The sequence below is a fragment of the Ischnura elegans genome, chromosome 2, assembly GCF_921293095.1.
Source record: "Ischnura elegans chromosome 2, ioIscEleg1.1, whole genome shotgun sequence".
Lineage (NCBI taxonomy): Eukaryota > Metazoa > Arthropoda > Insecta > Odonata > Coenagrionidae > Ischnura > Ischnura elegans.
The window spans coordinates 40,922,218-40,942,512 of NC_060247.1; the positions used below are offsets into that span (position 1 = coordinate 40,922,218).

Here is a 20,295-nt window from a genome sequence, read left to right on the forward strand (position 1 = left end):
CTACCACAAAATGAACCTTCAACCCAAAATGAATCACTATGACTAGACATTTTCCCAACGATGAATTTCTGCTCCCTACTAGATAATGGCGTCCATCCATCGAAACCAGGAGGAGCAGTCACCAATTAACTTCAATGGAGAATTTTTATTTTACGGAGAGATTTTTAAATAGGGGAGAATTCAATGCTGGTGTTTAAGAGAAATTTAGAGCTTCGTGTTTGCATCGAGAACATATGGATTGCAATGTTTATTGGACCAAAGTATAAGAATATATTTTTACATTAGTTAGCAAGAAAAAGATATAAAAAAATACATTGAAGACGTTACCTATAAAACATACAAGAAATATGACCATACAATTTAACGCAAACGCAAATAGTTATTTATAAATACTGCTAGTGCTATGCATTGGTATAAGCAACGAAAGCTATAAAAAACAACCTGGACATGATAATGCAAAGGTGATGATGGCCAAGTTGGATTAAATGTTTATACTATTACCCAACGATTAATTTCTGCTCGCTACTAGATAATAACGCCCATCGATCGAAACTAGGTGTATCAGTCATTAATAAATTACATTGGAGCATTTTTATTTTAATGGAGAGCTGCTTCAAAAAAATCTTCGGATCACTGGCTGTTGATAATAATTCCATTTAAGTACTACTTTTTATACTTTTACTCGACTTTTTCGACGATTGAGATGCAGGACTACTGCGAATTAATTCTTTTCGACGAAAATCTATAAATCAACCCCAAAAAATAGCATTTTTGGAAGATGGGAGTGAAAATGGGGTAAAAGACTCCATTATGTCATGGGAATTTGTGGCACGTGGACAACAACGTGCGGTCAGTCAATCGACGGCGACAGGGTTGTTGCTACCGGGTACTAAAGGGACAGGATAAGGGAAATAGCGAAAATCTAAAAAGGAAAGGATATCTATAAAGAGGCCTGATGCAGGTGCACCCAGTTTTTTCAGCGAAAATCCATCAATAGACCCCAAGAATCGAAGTGCGCAATATATTGAGGATACGTTTCCAAATGGAGTAAAATGCCCCATCATAGTACTGTAATCTGCGGTCCATGGACAACAATGCAGGATCGGGACAGTGAAAGCGGCAGGGGTTGTCATTGTTGGGTGAGGACGGAAGAAAGGGGGATTCGAAAAGTGGGTGAAAGGTGTAAAAACCTCCTCAAAAATAGGTCCCGCGGAGACACGTTAACACTACAGACATGACAACTTTCCAGCTGCTACATTCGTAAATTTTCAATAGATTTAAACATAGAGTTCATTAACATAGAACTAATTTTATCATCATTTCAGGCATTTTATTACCTTTTACTTATCTTTTATTTACAATTTATTGGCAGAAATGTGGTTTATTCATCCTTTTTTCGACAGAACCAAAGGAAAACACGACGAAACGAAATCGGCTCAAAAATAGATTAAAAAAATACTCCATTATGGTACGGGAATTAGTTACACACGGGCAACAATGCGTGTTGACAAGGTCTATTCATTGCCGGGAGAGGGAAATACCGTTGCAAAAATGGAAAGAGAGACAAGATAACTTTCCCGAAAAGATACGAGAGAGAACGTAAGACAAAACATGATAATTTTTCATATAATGAACCGCTAAGAATTTATTAGCTTTAGATATGGAAAATTTATAAGCCGTCTGCCATTAAAATTTTAATAAACACTATTTGTTTTTGTTTGATTTGTTTGATTTGTATAAAGAATTCTTTTTTTTCCACTTAAACCATGTACTCATATATAGTTTATTCAGTTTCTTTTTCGACGAAAAGCTGTTAATCGACCCACAAGAATCAAATCGTATAGTAACCTGCGAAAAAATCGTGAAATACTCTCTCATATCACGGGAATCCGTAGCACATATACAGCAATGCGGTTTTTTAGTTACGGTACCGGTTGTTATTTACAGGTTAGGGATACAGGAAAACTGAGGGAAAAAAACACTCTAGATAAGTCTGCTCCAATTGAAAAATAAATTAATACTTTTTTTGGAAAAACACAATGAAAAACGACAAAGCGAAATTGACCCTACGAATCAGATCGTTAACAATCATGTTCAAAATGGGGAGAAATACGAGCGCGGGAATCCGTGGCACGTGGAAAAAAATTCACGGTCATCAGGGGTTTTATTTCAGGGTGAGGGAAATAACAATGCAAAAAGGGGGATAAATATCCAAAAACCTACCCAATAAAGAGTACTACGTAGACACGAAAACAAAAGAGCCAATTTAGATGTGGCAATACTCAAGCTCTAGTAGTCTTAAACATTCAGTGAATATAAACAGAGAGCTCAATGTCATGCCTCAATTTTTTCACTCTAATTTTTGTTTAATTTACGAATGAAGGCGTAAGTAGGGTGATTTAATCATTTTTGTGAAAAAAACTCGAACGTCAATGAAATTTAAGCAATTGACCAAATGAAAATAATGATAAAAATTCTGAATATTTTAAATTATTTTTTCAGTAATTAACATAAAGTTTCATTTTCTTTACGACATAACGGTCAAAATCAGGTGAATTTTATTTTTTACTTGATAAATAACGACAACAAGAAATCGACCCATATAAACAAATCGTTGGTCCTTTTGAATTGAGTATCCCGTTCAAAATGGGGTAAAATACCCCATTATATAGCACATGAATCCGTGGCACATGGACAACAATGCGCGGTCGCCAGGGGGTTGCTCTTTTGCCGGGTCAGGGAAAATAGCGATGCAAAAAGGAGAAGAAAGACCCGAAAACTTCCCCAAAAAAGGGTCCCGCGCGGAATGAGACACGCGATCGAATCCCAGTCTCGTGGCGGGGCGCGCGAGTCTCAACTTTTCCCTCCTCCTCCTCCACGCTCCTCCTTCCTTCCTCGAGGGATCGAGGCGAGCGATGGCGGGAGAAGGCGGCGGCGGTCGAGGGAGGGCCTCCCGGACCGCGCGCGAGGCCCTCGTGTGCGTGTGTTGACGTGTGCGTGCGAAAGGGTCCAGCGCAGTCTGCCTCCTCGCGTGGAGAGAGGGAAGGCGGCGGTTTGACGGGGTTTATTCGAAGATGTGCGAGGGGAGGGGGGTGCGTGTTTGGGGAAGGGGGAGTTAAAGGCTTTCAACGGAATGGAAGAGAGAGTGGAAGAGGTACAGGTCTACAGGTCGAGGGGTTGGACGTATGGGTTCTACAATTGGAGCACCCTTCTCCGCAAAAGGGTGGCACGGAGGAGATTAGCAGGGGAGCAAAAACCTTAGCCTGCGGAAATTCCGTCATGACTTATGAAATGGATAAAAAAAGTGCACGATGAATTTATGCTGCGTGAATCGATCATTGGACCACCACTTTCACGAGATCATCATATTGGGTACACATAGTTGTTACTCGCCCCCAAAGGAAAACTACGATTTTGGATTTTAAACGAAAAAAATGAAAAATGATCCGTTTGAATAACTGAACGTTTTCACCAATCCTGCTTCTTATTCTATTCTCGTTCCTCTGCGTTCTTGTGGCTTCCTCACGATACGAGTAAATGCATACCGCGGTGTTGATGACCTTGGGTATCGGAATAAATATATTTAGAAAAAGTTAAGCTCATTGCCCCACAAAATCATGAAATTGCATTGTTAGATGAGTAGAGGGTTCTTTTCAAGACTTGAATTAGACACGTAAATTAAGCAGATTCAAATTCTTTTTCCAAGCTAAATTTCCTCTCCATGTGAGCATAGCTAAACGAAAAAATTAAGTGAATTTATTATGATTTATATATACACCAGTTGCGGTGTTTCGCTCGAAAAATGTCATCACAAACGATTGACTTATCTGGTGTTTTAGTTACGATGTTACTTCAAAAATGCTACCTTACCATTACACCGATGGGTTAATTTAACAGAAAGATTAAGTTTCTTCATTATGAACTAAGAATATTTTTCTTGAATTTTGGCGGTTAACGATAGACAAGCACTCGGCAGGTAAATACTTGGATACCTTTAAGAAAATAATTAGCCATAATTGAACGCGTGGATGTACTGAATTTCCGGGTAGGGAAAAGAACGATGCAATTGAGCAAACAAATACTATATCATCTAATTAACCGTAACTTCACTGTGTAATAAAAGAGACGTCAGGAAGTACATTATTCAGGAACTATTTACAATTTCAGTTGGTGACAAGTATCGTAAATGGATTATAGCAAATCATTCTTTCCTCGGAACATGAAACCTAACGTCCAAATCTCTGAGTTTACTTCTTGAGAGTTTAAATATCAGTTTCGCGGGGGAGATTCTGCATTCTTATATTCGTCTCTTAATCCGTATGGGACAACGGCCTCCGCGATACGAGGGTGGAGCTTGCTCGAGATAATTCCATGCGAGGGATGAAAGGTAAATAAGAGGTTATTATTAAGCATAGCGATGGCTAAGTTCTAACAACACGTATTTCAAAATTTGGCCGGTTTCAGGCAGGTATCAAACATAGTGTAATGACATTTAAAAAATAAAATTCAAGCAAGTAACAACTCTTTGTTTGCAAATGTATGCTTCTTTTTCGGTTTTATGAATTTTTTGTTTTTAATTTCAGTGTACTATTAAAACTATAAATCGTTTCTTTTTCTTTCCTGTAAAGTTGCTATTTTTGATAAACGTGTTGTTACAGTTTCCATCGATAAGTACTATTAGTAACCATTTCACCACACAGAAGGATAATTAGGGAACTAGGGATGCATAAAGCGCCAGAAATACCGGAGAACTTTCCCAAAAAAGGCTACTGCTAACAAATAATAAGGCGAACAAATATTGGGTAATGTAGATATCACAATTTTCAAGTTCTTGTAATCATGAACATTAAGTACTATAAACAGAGAACTCAGTAGCATAGCTCTATTGTTTTCTTCTAATTCGTGTTTTATTCGAGAATGAGCGGCAGAAGTCGGGTAAATTCATTATTTTTTTGGCCAAACTCGATATTTACGTAGGTGACCAACATAAAAATTCTGTAGATTTATTTAATCTTTAGAGAGATTTATTAGATTTATTGCCTTTTGAAAATATAAAGTCTGACACAGATAAAATTGAGCAATCTTAATAATCGCAACTGAACTTCCTCAACGGCCAAAGCAATCGGGCATGTAAAGAAAATGAAATATTTTTTCATAATTCCTTACACGATAATTTGAAAACTTACCTGTAACATTACAAATTGCATTTTTATTAATCCTTATAACTTTCAGAAACATCAGCTGCATACCTATCAGTGGAGTTTTCCGGCTCAGTGTGCTCGTAGGCATCATGAATCAACATGTTCACTTTTCAGAAAGTGAAAACGGAAAACGCAAGGAGAACCGCGACTCGTCTCCAAGACGGTGTGTTTACTTCTTGCGAGACGCCGAAGCATCGATGCCGCGGCAGAGAATCAAAATTCCGATATTCGTCCCCGGTGGGTCAACCCCCTTTTTCCGCAGCGATACGAGGGCGGAGATGATGCTAAGCAGTGAGAGGGTAGGGGAGGGTTGGTTTGTGACGCGAGAGAGAGAGGGGGGGAAGAGCGGCGGTGTTCATTGTGTCCCGCAACAGCTGGGTTTCGGCCGGTGGTGTGAGGGGTCCGCAGTCGTGTGGCCCCTCTGCGCATACAACACATGCATGTGCGTGGCCCGTGTGTGGGATAGCTCGCCTAGCACGGTTCCCACGGCTACGACGGCCGGCCTCGCGCTTGGGGAGGGCAAGGTGCTCGCTGCTGCTCCCCTACTCCTTGCAGAAGAGTTTGTGTGTGTGTGCGTGTGTTGTCTCGTGCACACCTTGCTTCCCTCTCCACCCTTATCCCCCCTTCCCCTTCGATCCTCCCAAGGAAGGAGAGTAATGGTAGTATTTCTCCCCTCCTCCACCTCACCTCACACTCAACACACAACCCCGTGCAGTCGCAAACGCTTCTGCCACGCCCCCTATACCCTCACAACCCCCCGCAAAGGCGGCAGCACTTCGACACCTCCGGACTTTTTATCTTTGTTTCTAATTAAGATGGCTTCACCACCAAACTCAAGCTTTGTTTTTTATATTTAACATAATGAAAGTACTTGTCTATTTCCACCCTTCTTCATTTCTACCGACCCAGGTTTCGGCACATAATATCAAAATCAAGGTGTACACATGTATTTTCTTTATGTTAAATATCAAAGACTTACATCGAATTAAGCAGGAAACTCAATGTTTGTTTTTGATTTAAGATGGCTCACTCTGGTCTGTATCTATTTTTCCCCATTTATTTCGTGACCGCCAAATGTCGACAATCCTTTTGTCAAACAAATGACAAAATGTGTTTTGACAAACCTATAGATCCTTTTGATCAATGTAAAATTGCAATTTTCTGAATAGGTGTATAGGTTGTTGGTTAGTGCAAGTAAAATTTTCTTGTATCTACAAAAGCTTCATGGAGCAAAAAGGCTTTTCTCATTGAATAAAGGAATATCTTAGTAGTCACAGATATTTTCGGATTCTTGCCCTATTTTCTGCGCTTTCCTGACGAAATAGCGATATTCAAATTATCTTGACATCCTTTTAATTTGTGCGTAATGGAGGTAATTTTTTCCTAAGGGCTTATATGTTTACCCTCAATTTCTCAATTAAGAAGGTCACTCTCCTTTAAAATAATGGAACACATTATGAATATTTGAAGAAAACCTTTATTGTGAAATGTAAGCATAAATATCCATTTAACTATTCATATTCTTACTGGTTTCTGATACATACTAAACAATAATGTGTTTTTGATTTTGGCTTTTTCCCTTTTCCAATAATCATAGTAATTTTTAGATCATGGAACTATTTAACTGCAGATACTTTCCACTAATTATCTCGATTAATTTTATAGCCATTATTATCGATGCTGAAATTCTGACCAATTAGTGGTTTAGTGTCAAGATCCATATATTTCAATTGTCCACTAACCCAGCACCCTCACCAACAACTCAGTAACATGAATGTCCCTGAATCGAGATGTAAGTGCAAAATCACTCCACTTTCGAAAACTTTCCCTCTAGTGTTACTTATTTTAGCAACGATTATAGTATAATTGAGTCTTAAGGAGCAGAGCAATTTACACGTAACTGTCCTTTTCGTCGGCTCATTCATAGGATTTCTTTGTGAAATGGATGATGAATAGAAAACCCTCTGAATATGGTGCGAAAATAATTATTAACTATGAAAAGACTAAGCCTCCGTGAACATTTATGTTTATATGAAAAACTGCCATGTTTTATAGGTATCGTAATTATCCTCAAATCTCATGATTCCATCCATCAGATACGTAATTATGGGCTGGCAATGGAAACCTCGTAAAATTATTGATTACTCATTATTATGACAGGTATTATCTTTAGCATTGGGTTCCATAATAAACATAGAAATATTTTGCTGCTTAAGTTCATAATTTAAAAAGTGAATGATTAAAATCAGAGCCAACTTGTTAATCATGCGAGTAATTCAAATCCTTTTCTTTGTGAAAGAGAGGACTTTAGATTGCTACCCATGGCTTAAGTAATTTCTTCATGCCTCTATGATTTCTAATTTGTTATAAACACGGAATTACGAGCGTTACATTCTAATTGATATTTATGACACTGCGCGATATTTGGTGCTGCTATCACTACCAAAAAAAAATTTACCACGACCGTAAGGAGATGGTATGCAGAATGTCGCAATGCGCTCGATAAGCTTCTCCAAGTCGGAAAATAGCATTTTAAAGCAGGATCACGTGACTTGTGCAAACCGAACTTCTTTGAACTCAGTAATTTCATGCTGGTGAATTATTTCCAAATTTTCCACGAAGCGCAATCCATACCAAAAGTAAGGATATGAAAGGAGAAAAAATATGATATTAATGGAGCAGGCTATAAGGATTTTAAACGGAATCATTCAAGCGTTGAAAGACTTGCTGATATGAGAATAACTTAAAATCTTACTTCAATTGTGATAAATATTGTCTCGTTCTTAATACCAAATCTAAGTCCATGGGTAAAAAAATTATACACCCATCTTTCCTCTCCTGGAGGATGGATTAGAAAAACTGATTACCTAACGTACATGACCATATTAACATTTACACTACTTTAATCCAAAATATATTTTAGCGATAATGTTTCGGTTATTTCCTTTCTAAATTTAAATTGATCCAGCGGTTATAATAATCATTGACATGGTTATTAGGTCACGTAAACAATATATTCGATAAATTATCAGATAAAATTGGGGAAAATTACATACAGAAAGACTAACGAGAAATAAGTTACCTTATTTGAGAAAATAAGGTTTACCAGGAAATATTGACAGTAGGTAATGTTGATTTGATAACAACTGGGAGATGAAGTATATTATTCAATCATGTCCAAAAAACAGCGTTGAGCTACACACTTATTATTCTAAAGTATGTATTTATTATTATGAACTTAAATTCACGGAGAAATTACAATTTTTAAAAAATCAAGTATACAGTATTACATTGAAGATGCATCAGATGCATAATTAACGAAAGAGAATGAAAGCACTGTATATCTTGCATGTGTACACTCGAGAGAATTTTATGAAACACCTGAGTATTTCTCCATCGCGTTTTTAAAATACAATCCAGGAAGAATGCTTCCGGCTCGCAAATTAAGAGAACAATCATTCACGTGTCAAATATTGAGGTGAACCAGTTCCACTTTATCACTTCCCGCATTTTTATACCCAATTAAAAAATTCCTTCCCTTTTGCACCGATCAGGATGCCATGACATTTTTTGATAAATTTGATTTCAAGAATAGGGGAAAGAATTCAATGCCCATGACAGCTTCGCAGGAATGGTTCCCTTGTGCCCTAATGACAACCGTGGCAGATCCCAGAAAGCCTGTCTCCTGTACTGGTCCGTCATTAAAAAGGATCCCCCCAAAATATCTCCCCGCCCCCTGGTCAGGTCCCACTCAAAACTCCGACCACCCCTATTTCGGCAAATCACCCCCTCCCACCCCTGACGATCTGAGTCCCCTCCCCTCAATCTCCCCTTAAACTCCCTCACCTGCTCCACGGACGATCGAGGCCCTTGCTTCCAGAGAGGAGACCTCTACTGGTGCGGCGGATGGACGCAATAATAGAAATAGGACGCGATGGACAAAAGGTCGGCAGCCTTCTGACCACTCACGTCCGCTGGGGTTCCGACACAAGATTATCGGAGCAAAATTGATTTTAAAAACAAGGCATGGAATAAAATTATTTGAACTATAAATGCGTCCAGGTATCTGCAGCATTGTAAAATCCAACATAGCTGTCATCTGAGAGACAGATAAGGAATTAAAAAAGACTCTAGTGAATATGAATAGGATAATAGGTAGATATGAGTTGAAAATAAGCACAGAGAAAACTGAGATATTAGCATGCATGCAGAAGAGAAGTGAAGACTAGCGTTAAAATAGGAAAACAAAAATTGGAAGACGTGAATGAATGCTGCCTTTTGGGAAGTAGAATAACCACTAATGGAAGAGCCAAAAAATTAATTGTCCGTTAAATAGCCCGGTAAAGAGCGTTCTACAAAAAAAGACGTATTTACAGAGGGACATTTATGCATAGAAGTAAGAAATAATTTATCATAACTTGCACTTGGTGCATGATTCTCTACAAGTGTGGCATGTATAATGACCGCAGCGAAGAAATCAAAGGTGGAGGCATTCGAAATGTGGTGCTACAGAAGAATGATGAAAATCCAATGGATTGACGGAGTGAGTAATGAGGGAAAGCCACATGAAAATCATTATAAGAAGGCGGAACAACTTAACCAGCCTTATCTTGAGGCATGATGGCCTGATGAAGACAATCGTCTATGGACAAGTAGATGGCGAGAATAGAAAGGTAAGACCACAAATAAAATACATGAAGCAGGCAATGAATGATACGCAAGAGAGAAGAAGGTATGAAAATAATTTTTTTTTTAACTAGCCAATAGGAGCATTAAGTGGAGAGCTGCGTCAAACCAATCTAAGGTTTTTTAACCAGTGGTGCTGACTCGCATTCATATGAGCCCAGGCGCTTCAAAGCTAGAGTCTGGCACATAGTACTCGCGATAATTGCAAGATAACCGAGCCGGAGCAAGACGTGGAAACTGTTCGTAAATTTCGCGACTCTTAGCAGCAGATTCGATTATGCGCACGCAACGCAAGCAGATCTTCATATCGGCTGCTATGGGCTAAGAGCTCCTGGCGGTGAACTTTATATTATCCAGCAAGTTAAGGATATAGCTACTATTCCTTCCTCAAGCATTTAAAATTTGCATCAAAAGTATACATTTTTTGAGCCTATCGGGAGTTACATCCACTGGGAACCAGCCGGCCCTCAGCAGGTCTCTGAAGCACGATGGACCCTTAGGTGTAAATAACTACATAGTGTAGACTCTTCACTTCATTTTAGATAAAATCTAATCTAGCTAAGGATACAGCATTTATTTGTTCTTTAAAAATAAAAATGGTATAAAAAGTTGACTATTTAATTCATTTCGCTCTATCCTTTCCTATAAATTAAGTCACAATGTCTTCTCATTTATATTCAGTGAAAAGATACATGATCAGGTTTTCATGCTCCCTAATCCAGTTTTCATCATTTTTACTGGAGAAATTCCCATTAGAATGCATGAATTTATGCATGGAAATAATACAGACTGCATTGGCAAGTTGTCTTTGTACTTACCAGTGAATTTTGCGGTGAGAACATTGAAATCAGCAGTCAATGGTAGAAGTGTATGGGTAGAGGAATCGCGAATATAAGAAGTTTCTTCTTTCAATGGATACAAATATAATAATTCGTGAGTATCAGCAATCGTCAGAAAAAGCCATTCGAATGTAGGCTGGAGCTGTATTCTTCGTAATATGCTTGACTATATTGTTGCGTTCTCCGAACATTATTGGAACATTATTAACTATTATTTAAAAGGCTTTTTCTCAGAAACGGTAAATCTTAGAGAAAAAATAGAAATGACAATTTTGAAGATAATTTTCTGATCTACAATTTTGATCTGAGCAATTTTTATCATAAAACTAACCGTTTGGCCAAAAAATGAAAAAAACTCATTTTTGTGACCTTTGACCTTGAATAAAATTTTTTGCACACACGGGATCGATGGGGACTTTTCAGGATTTCATTAGAGTGGTATCCTTGAGGTTCATGCAAATTTTCAGCTTGTTGGCAATGTATGCAAGGGTACCCCTATTTTTTGGGCTAATTTGACCGGGCTATATGGCTACCGAAAGATAATCGTTCGGCTCAACCCTAGCAGAGAATGGCTCAACTGTGGATCAATGAAAATAAATGGAATGACGTTTGATAATCATCATTGGTGACTCTGTCCGTAGACAGGTTTCAACGGAAGGTTTGTCTCCACAGCACTCTGTCCTGGGCCTCTCTCTTCACCTCTGTGCAATTCCTTACTACTTTGATGTCCGTCCGCATTCCGTACCTCCTCCTCCCTCTTCCCCTCATTTATTAACTTCTGTTCACAGTCACTCCTAAACATTTACCCTCCTCCTCCATTTTGTCTCTCTCTTTTTAGATTCTCTCAGTATTCCATCTTCCCCTACTACATCTTCATTCGTAATTCCATCTTTGCATCAAACCTTCACCATTTGTCGCCATCTGAAAACCCTCTACGTTCTTCTCCCTTCTTCGACATCCACGGTTCGCTTAGATATGACGCAATGTAGATAGAGTGATAACATTCATTTGAAGTTAAACCAGTATTAGAGCAGGTGACATTTAGATTTGTTTGGTTGCTGAGCGAGTGAGAACGGAATAATTTCAAATAGGCGACGTCAAAGGTGGTGGATAGCACATGGGTTGGTATAAGAGATAAATCAACTTGAAATATAATTCGAACATTGTAGCTTTTCCTTTCTAATCCATGCTAAAAAAAACGATCACTTTTGACTCTCCACTAATTGAAAATATTGTTGATGAGTAATTTGGATGGGTCAGCAAAAATGCTAGTGATTCAAATTATACTGATAGACATCTAGTGGCAACTTTTATAACTACTTTCGAATGGGGAAATCTGCTGGCCAGGTAAGATCATGTTGATAAATTAAAATATATTTAAAAATTTACTGGCGTCGTTGCGTTGAAGTGGTTGATAATATACATTCTATGTAAACTCGGAGAGCTATAGGTGGAAAATCAATATGCTGCATTGTTTAAGGCGATAATATCATTTGGGAGAATCGTATTTCGAAGTAAACTACCTGATATCTTTTGTTGCAGGTATGTATATGCAGTTGTGTTTGTGCATTAATTTGTGGGGTTGTATTTCTCAATCAAGTAGGAAAGGTATGAATGTCACAGTCTTAAAACGTAAAAATATCGCTTTCAGCATAATAAAAAAGAATAATGTGTAAGCTTCGCCAAGGCTTAGAATTTTTAACCGATATTATAACTTCCGATGTTGCCAATATGATTCGCAGAATACAATCAATATCAAGTAAATAATAAATGCTCCCATTTGATTCCTTAGGGAAACTCTTATGAGAATTCTGTAAACCATCGATTTACCTAAATAACAATTGAGAAAAATGTGAGCAAATTGCGTGAGGAGGATTGAAGATCTAGAAAGAAAATCTATAAACCAAGGCGGCTAAGCAAAACGAACAAAATTAAGAACACTTCCGTTTTCAGCTATAAAAAGAATACCAAAAGACATTAGGAGATAATATCCCTTTCCAATAATAAGTTATTCACAAAATAAAATACTAATTAAAACATTTTAATTTCAAATAGTAAAGAATCCTAAACAACTCTCAAACAAATAAACACATTTCTTGGAAAATACGTGATAAACAACGTCGGCCTCTAGAATATACATAAAACTAAAATCAACAAAAACATAAAATATACACTGAGAAATGTTATGTTTTAGGAGAACTAATACTAACCTTATAACAATCTCTTGAAAATACACTACACCGATTGCCTGCCAAAACAGAACTTTAGAACAACTACAACACTACCTGCACATTATGATTTCAAACTTACTACTTCGCTTTTGTTTATCTCAAAAACACTCGTTCACTGAGCGTAATCAATTATCGTGCTGGGAGTTCTTGTGTCTCAAGTCACGATAAATGTACCTTTCGAACGATACAAAAATGTGATGGCGTTACCAACGACAATTACATAAAGAATTTGGATTTTTTTATTATGATTATAAGTTATTATTGCCAAACAAACACCACAATTCAGATTCAGAAATGAAAGCAACCATACTAAGCTGGCCGAAAAAAAAGTCTACTTCATAGTTAAAAATTTTCTTTTAACCACGTGATGTTTATAATGCTTTCTCAAAGCTGTGTCTTAGTAAATCATTATTCCCGGACCGGCATTAGGAGCTTTGCAAGGGGTGGGTCAAATATCTGTTTGCCCTCCCCCTCCCTTGATGCCCCCCACCACTAAAATATGATGCATACGTAAGCCATTTTTTTAGATGCAGTTGTTGAAATGACACGCTGTATGTTTGCTACCATGAAATTTTATAGATTTCATTGCTTATAAATTTATAGTTACTCCTAAATAATTATAAAAATTCAATATTTTTTAAATAAATTTTTCAAATTTTGCCGCCCCCTGAAATCTGCCACCTCCGTATCGTTGGGCGAGACAGAGGGGACACTTGCCCCCTCTGTCTCGCCCTAGTTCCGGGCCTGCATTACTTAATAACATTTCTTAACCAAATGAAAGAGCCTAGAGGCGAAAAGAATTTCCCATTTTTTACCCTTATTGTCAGCAATGCATTTTACTGAATGTCAATATGGAAAACTACGGAGTTACATATTATTGATTCAAAATTAGTTAAAAAAATTGTGTCGGCTTGCAGCAAAACAAATTGCCTTAATCCTGAACGGAAAATCTAAAATCTTCCAATCATGCGCCTCAAATACTTGGATTTACGACTGTTAAAGCTTCAAACTAAGACTAGCAACAAACTTATTTGACGGTACATAGAAGGGCCAGTTTCAATATTGAGGCGCATTGGCTAAGAGAAGGCAGTTTGGAATTAACACAAAAACCTGTGTCTAAAATATATCTCCATCATAAGGAGCACATGATCTCTGCTGTGCATCTAGAAATAAAATTCAAATTCAAATGAAAGAATATATTCAGCCCGTCTCAAGCGCGGGAACAAAAGATTCTTCTTGTGAGGCAGCAGGCTACCATAAATTGATGGAGCAAAACACTTTAAGATGGCATGCGTAGCAAGGTTTCCGGGTTTGAAGATGAATCGACGCGGAGGTCAACCCGGAAACCTTGCTACGCATGCTGCACCACCCCGCGAAAGTCTCCATCAACACTAAGATAGCATATAACGGTGTCTATCGCTATGCCCTCCAGCATGATAAACTTGGCATACCTACACATCCACCAATGATACATTACCAGCAATCGTCCATACTTTTAATGATATTACACTCTACACGAAGCCAAAATACTCATCAATCAAATCAATTCAACATTAGGACTACATTTTTTGAGAAAAAATTAAAAGGAGTTCCATTTTAAAACATTTATTTTCACTCAGATGATAGCTATATACCGATTACAAATATTAAAGTAAGTATATCACAAATATCACACTCTGGTGAGCTTGTTCCGCAGTGGAATCGAAACAATCACCAGGAAATCAGGTTTCTTATTTGAGCAAAAAATGTTCACAGCCAATCTTGTTTGAATATCCATAATGTATATTTACAGCATACGCAAAAGTAAATTAAATACTTTTCTTTTTCACTTAATACTCACAAGTATTTATGTACAAATAAATAATTTTTCTACTATGAATAATCCTTAGAAATTTCTTCTCGAGACGGAAGGTAAATGATAATGAGCATGACAGGTACGATACAAATGATCTCTTCATGTGTACTAAGATCTAAAATGAATGGTTATCTACAGCTAAGAACGCGCAAGGCATCGCAAAGATAAGGCACGTTGTGGTCAAAGCTAAATATGAAGCAGACATATGTCAGTGAAATTATCTAATATCTAATAAGGCACTGGTGTTTCTGCAAAGTGATATAAGTCTAACATTCAATTAGTAAGCTTAAAATCATACCTTTCACAACCTGGCTCAGATATTTTTCTCTCAGTATAAAAATTTCACACAATTTTGAGAAAGCACTAAACATATTAATAGATGGAAAAGGTTACAAGACATCCATTACACCATAGCAAAGTCGAGCCTTTCAAGCAAATAGCTATCAAATATTTTCTAGATTTATGATGTTTACCTGGATTATCTGGCGACACTTAAAATTAGAGACCAATAAGAAATTTACATTGCTCACATCAATAGGAAAGTCGTCACAATAATATTAACCCTTTGAAAATACCTTAAGCTTACATATTTACATTTGTACTATACTCTAAGGTAGAAGAAGTGCCTTTCGGCACATCAAAGAAGTCGAAGATAATATAAATTAAGTTGATGATCACATGGCACTTTGAAATGTCAATTTGGAAGACTTTAAGGGGACCAATAAGCAAGGCCCCAGAGAGCGGTGGGGAGTCCAGACGTTTAAACCCCTCGCACTGAAATATTTTCTGGCTGGGGCTTGACCAAAGCAAGAAGAAGTTCTTGCCTCTCCCCCACAAGGGTCTGTATGTTAACAATCATTTCGTTAACTTGATGATACAATTTACGTGGCTCTAGAGCGATGCCAGTTTCCTCTCCAAGGCTTCGTTCAGGTGGTTGTCGACGGCCTCGTCTCCCGCGACCCACGTGTCGATCGTGGAGAGGCTGATCTCGTCGAAGCTGTCGTAATCGCACTCGTCTCCGGACAGCGAGACGTCCTCGGGGGCGGCGATGGATACGTCGACAGCGGGGACAGGGGGATGAGCTTCCTCCACTGTCACCACGTGCATCGGCGAAACTGGTCTACGGCGAGAGAATTTGAGCAGAGCCTGGAAGGGAGGAAAATTAGATAAAATGAGAAATGGAGGAAAATATTACATCAGAATCGTATTCAATAATCATAAATTCTCAATTAAGGTACATATTTGTTCACATGTAAGACTAAAACACCGTAGCAATCAGTGGCGAAGCGAGGGGGGTCCGGGGACCCCTTTCCGGAATATAATAACATAATTAGTTTGCTTCATCATAAAAGAAAAAATTGAGAAACCATGAATATACAAAAGATTTCTTTGAAAAATGAAGCTTTTTTCGATTATGAAAAGTGTTAACGTATTACTTAGTAACCTATATTTTTATTTCCCACGGACCCACTGGGTTTTGGATGGGCCTCCACCCTTTGAACGAAATTCCTGGCTACGCCACTGGTATCAATCAGGAGCTAATATGAGGGGGGGATACGCACCCCCTCGAAATGAGGAAAGCAAAGTAAAAATTGTAATACCGAGCATATTTAGAATGTAGTGGAGAACTGTGCCAAACCAATATTCGGATTTATGACTAATAATGATTTATTTAAATAAAAAATATCGTGAATTGTCCATATTTGAATTATTCTTGACATCTTCCTGTAGCCTTAGCCTAACTGTGTTTGAAAGCACGTCAAAGCCGACGGCATCTTTCACTATTCCCATGCTAACAGATGATGTAAACAAAATCAATGTTAATTCACCGATAACTCGCTCATTGCATCAATGATGAATGCAAAAACAGTTATAAATTCATGAAAGCAACTTGAAAATGATGGCAGTAAAATTCCTTCTTAGACGTTTGCTATTAATTAATGTCTTCTGGAGGATGGTCGTTCGCATTGAGAAAACCAGAGGACTTACCACTATTAAGGTATAAAAGTATACAGGTATAATATAATTATAATAAGTAATCACAGAATACACTTTCCGGGAGGAAAAAAGGATTTTTAAATCAACTAAATAATTCACGGGATATGGAGAGACATACCCCTTCCTCCTGCCAGACAAACCGCGAGAAATGAGTCAAAACAAATGCGACCGAGGAGATCGAGATTAAAAGATTAGCCTAATCGAGCAGGATTTTATTATTCGGCCTAGTCCCTTAGCGATATGGAATGGGATGAGGGGCTAATGGTGACACCGCATCCACTGCACTGCTTTTTTTTGCTTAGCGTCGAGAGATTTCGTGGAGTGGGTAGGGGAGAAATCAAGGATCTTATGATATAGAATAGAGCTCGCTTTTTAAGTGTCGTAAGAGTACTTGCAGCGGGAATGGGGAGGGAGACAGAATGAATAGAAATATACGAGTGTATGGGAAGGAGTGGGAGGGGTAGAAAAAGGGGCAAGTGTAGAAATCAAAAGGGATAGGCAACCGGATTCCCTGGGGAGGAGGGGCCAGGGGGTCCGATGAATGAATGAATGGAGAGAAAAAAGGGTCCCCTTACACAGACCATCCCTATCTCGAAGAAGGGTGCAAATAGAAAATCAGTGTGCGAGGAAAAGACTGCCGCACCTCACACGTGTGGCTCGCCATATGACAAGCTCGGAGCACAGATTGGATGTATATGCTACACTCTCCTCCGCATAATTCAATGAACTACAAATTCCCGGCAATTGAACTTCAGTTCCAGCATGGGTAAATTCCACTCTTTCCATATTTTCGATCATGGTTGCAACGCATGGCGTCATTATTGAGTTTGTTTTCTATTATGAACCAAGAAGTTGGCTTGTGAAAATTGGGTCAAGTCACATTGTATTGAAAAAATGGGCGCAAAATATAAAGAGCGGAATAATATAGGCGCGAATAAAGTTTTTCTTTACGAGTTCAGGGATTGCAAGTACGTCTTGGAGTCTTTAATGGAGTCTTTAACGTCTTGGAGTCTTAAATGTTTACTTTACCCTTCTATCGCACATTAAGACTTAGTACACGGAAGATCCAAACCTAATTCAATTAACAACAGTAACCATTAAGAATACTTGAAAAGTAAGTAAGGGTTTTTCTTTATCTTCAGTTTCGCTGGTAGACTTCGTGGTTCGTGATAGTGAATGAAACATTGAAAGGCTTGTTATTTCCACACACACACACATTATGCTTTTGCTGCCCTAACCAGTTTCAACCCTGGCCCTTTGTACTAGGTAGGTACACACGTATGGAAAGTGATGGGCTTCTGACAATGGTATGAAGATAAGCTAATTTAATTCCCTTACAAATAAATGTGCTCCGCTAAAATATTGTCAAACCTGGTTATTATTTCAATCATCTCAACTTGAGGCGGTTTATTACTTTTATTGACCGATGCCTACCGATCATTTTCAATTAATATCCACGGCAAAGTAGAGGATATACAATAGGAAAAACGATGAAAATGAAAGCTGGAAGTTCCTCAAATTCTTATCGTATGCTTATTGAAGTTGATAAACAGGAGATTATTTGTATGACGAGCTTATATATGAATCTGGAAAAAGGCTAATGCATGTTTAATGACATCAGTCGAACATTGCAAAATCCGAACCACAAAAGGTAAGGGCAAGAACAATCGGAGAACAAGTAAATATGGGCTGCTGAATCAAACTATAGAAAATTGACCATTCGTAGTTGGCCAACAATGCTGAAATTGGTAGTAATAACTAAAAAAAATTCTCGACAGCTATAAAAATCCTTGACGGTATATCTTCAAGGAAGAAAAATTATGTAGTAACATCGGACCAAAAGCTGATTAGCAAGGAGGCAAACACAGCTGATCAGTGACACAATTGCTTATTCAAAAAATCATAGCGGAAAAGATTTTTTGCATGTTAAACCTAACGCAAAAAAAGCCACACTCAAACGACATAATATTGAACTCGCATAAACAACTCATCTTATAAATTAAGGTCTAATCAATAAAATGCCACGATAAATGCGAAATGAAATACTAAAGGAAGAACTATGACTTTCTAGAGCCTTCGATTGAAATCAAAGCGAAAGTTGTGGGTAGGAAATTAGTGCAACAAGTTTATGGGAACAGTACCAAAAACATAATAATAATATTTACCTTGAAGCACTTCTTCCCAGCCTTGCAGATGAGCCTTTGCAGCGATATTTTCTCCGCTGATTTCTCCATCTTCCTCTCGAAAGGTAAAAAAGGCGCGGACTTCACCGGAACCTTATCCTCCAAGACGTCTCAACGGTCTTCCCTCCAAGAAAACTCCCGCCCAAGACGTTCAGGTAGCAGCGGGTAAGCAAGGAAGTAGTCGCAGCAAGAGGTCTTGTTTGTCGGGGTCTTTCTCGTCCCTTCAGCGGTGGCTAGCAGCAGCAGAATGATCGCGTGGCCTGGAGCGATGGGCCCCTTATATATAAGCGAGGGGGGCAAGAGAGGGGAGGGAGGGCCCTCAAACAGACACGGCACGCATATTCCACGCGCCCGCAAGTGTTGTGTGTGGATCGTGGCGGGACCTCTAGGGGAAAGGGAAGGGTAGGTCTGCCACCCCCGCCGGTCTGGGGGTGGGAGGCGTGCTCGGCCATGTGTCTGGGGGCTCGGGGCAGCAGGTGGCCCCGTTGCCCGGGGGTGGATTCCCTCGGGAGCCCTCCTCTTCCACGGGGGCGGCGTGGGAACGCGGGGTTCCTCTTCGAGGCAAGCTGTGGGCGGGGAGAGACCGCTACGCAAGGGGTGCTGCTGCCACAAGTGGGGAGGGTTTTCGGGGATGCGCCAAGGGTGTGTAAAGGGAAGGGGATGTTTATGAGCGACAGAAGAATTGAAAGCATTGATTCGGTTGACAATATGCAAGTTTCAACTCCAGCAATGGTTTATATCGCGAATAATATCAATTGCATAAAATATATCACACTTAAACAAAATAGCAAAAATATATATTCGCGAGCCTGCTTAGGCTAGCGCCTCTTCAGCTACGACTAGTACTAATAATAATACGGCTAATAATACATATAATTCAATGTACGACTAGCTTTTGTTTAAATATTTTTGCAAGGTCTGGCATACGAGGGTAAATGTCCGAGACACATGACGGAAAAAATGTTTTGAGCGGCGCGAGTTAAATTTTGATTTTGTTTTAAATGTAACAATAGTTCAATTTTTTTAATGCTACCCAATTAGCGAAAAGTTATGCGTAAAAAAAGAAAATTTTGATTTGATTTAGCATGTAGGACTGAATAGATATATTTTTTTAATTGCCAACCAACAACAAATTAAACAATGAATTGATATTTTTTATTTTTTTACAAATTTGTTCCTCCCCACGTTTTGAGTTAAAATAAGAATCCTTTAGGTTTCGCAGCTTTGGCAATGAAGAGTTTCAGTTTCCGAAGTTTCGAAAATGACAAACAATTGAATGCTATCATGTAATTATTCTATAGT

At 38.5% G+C, this 20,295-nt stretch overlaps 1 protein-coding gene across 1 annotated transcript; it reads right to left on the reverse strand.

Moving 5' to 3' along the window:
• Nucleotides 1-14,550: 14,550 nt before the first annotated feature.
• On the reverse strand, nt 14,551-19,470 carry LOC124153636. Its single transcript, XM_046526932.1, has 2 exons — nt 18,976-19,470; nt 14,551-15,958 (listed from the first exon to the last, which is right to left on the reverse strand). The coding sequence occupies exons 1-2, from the start codon at nt 19,042-19,044 to the stop codon at nt 15,704-15,706; spliced, it is 324 nt and encodes a 107-aa protein (XP_046382888.1). The 5' UTR covers nt 19,045-19,470; the 3' UTR covers nt 14,551-15,703.
• Between the last annotated feature and the right edge of the window lie 825 nt (nt 19,471-20,295).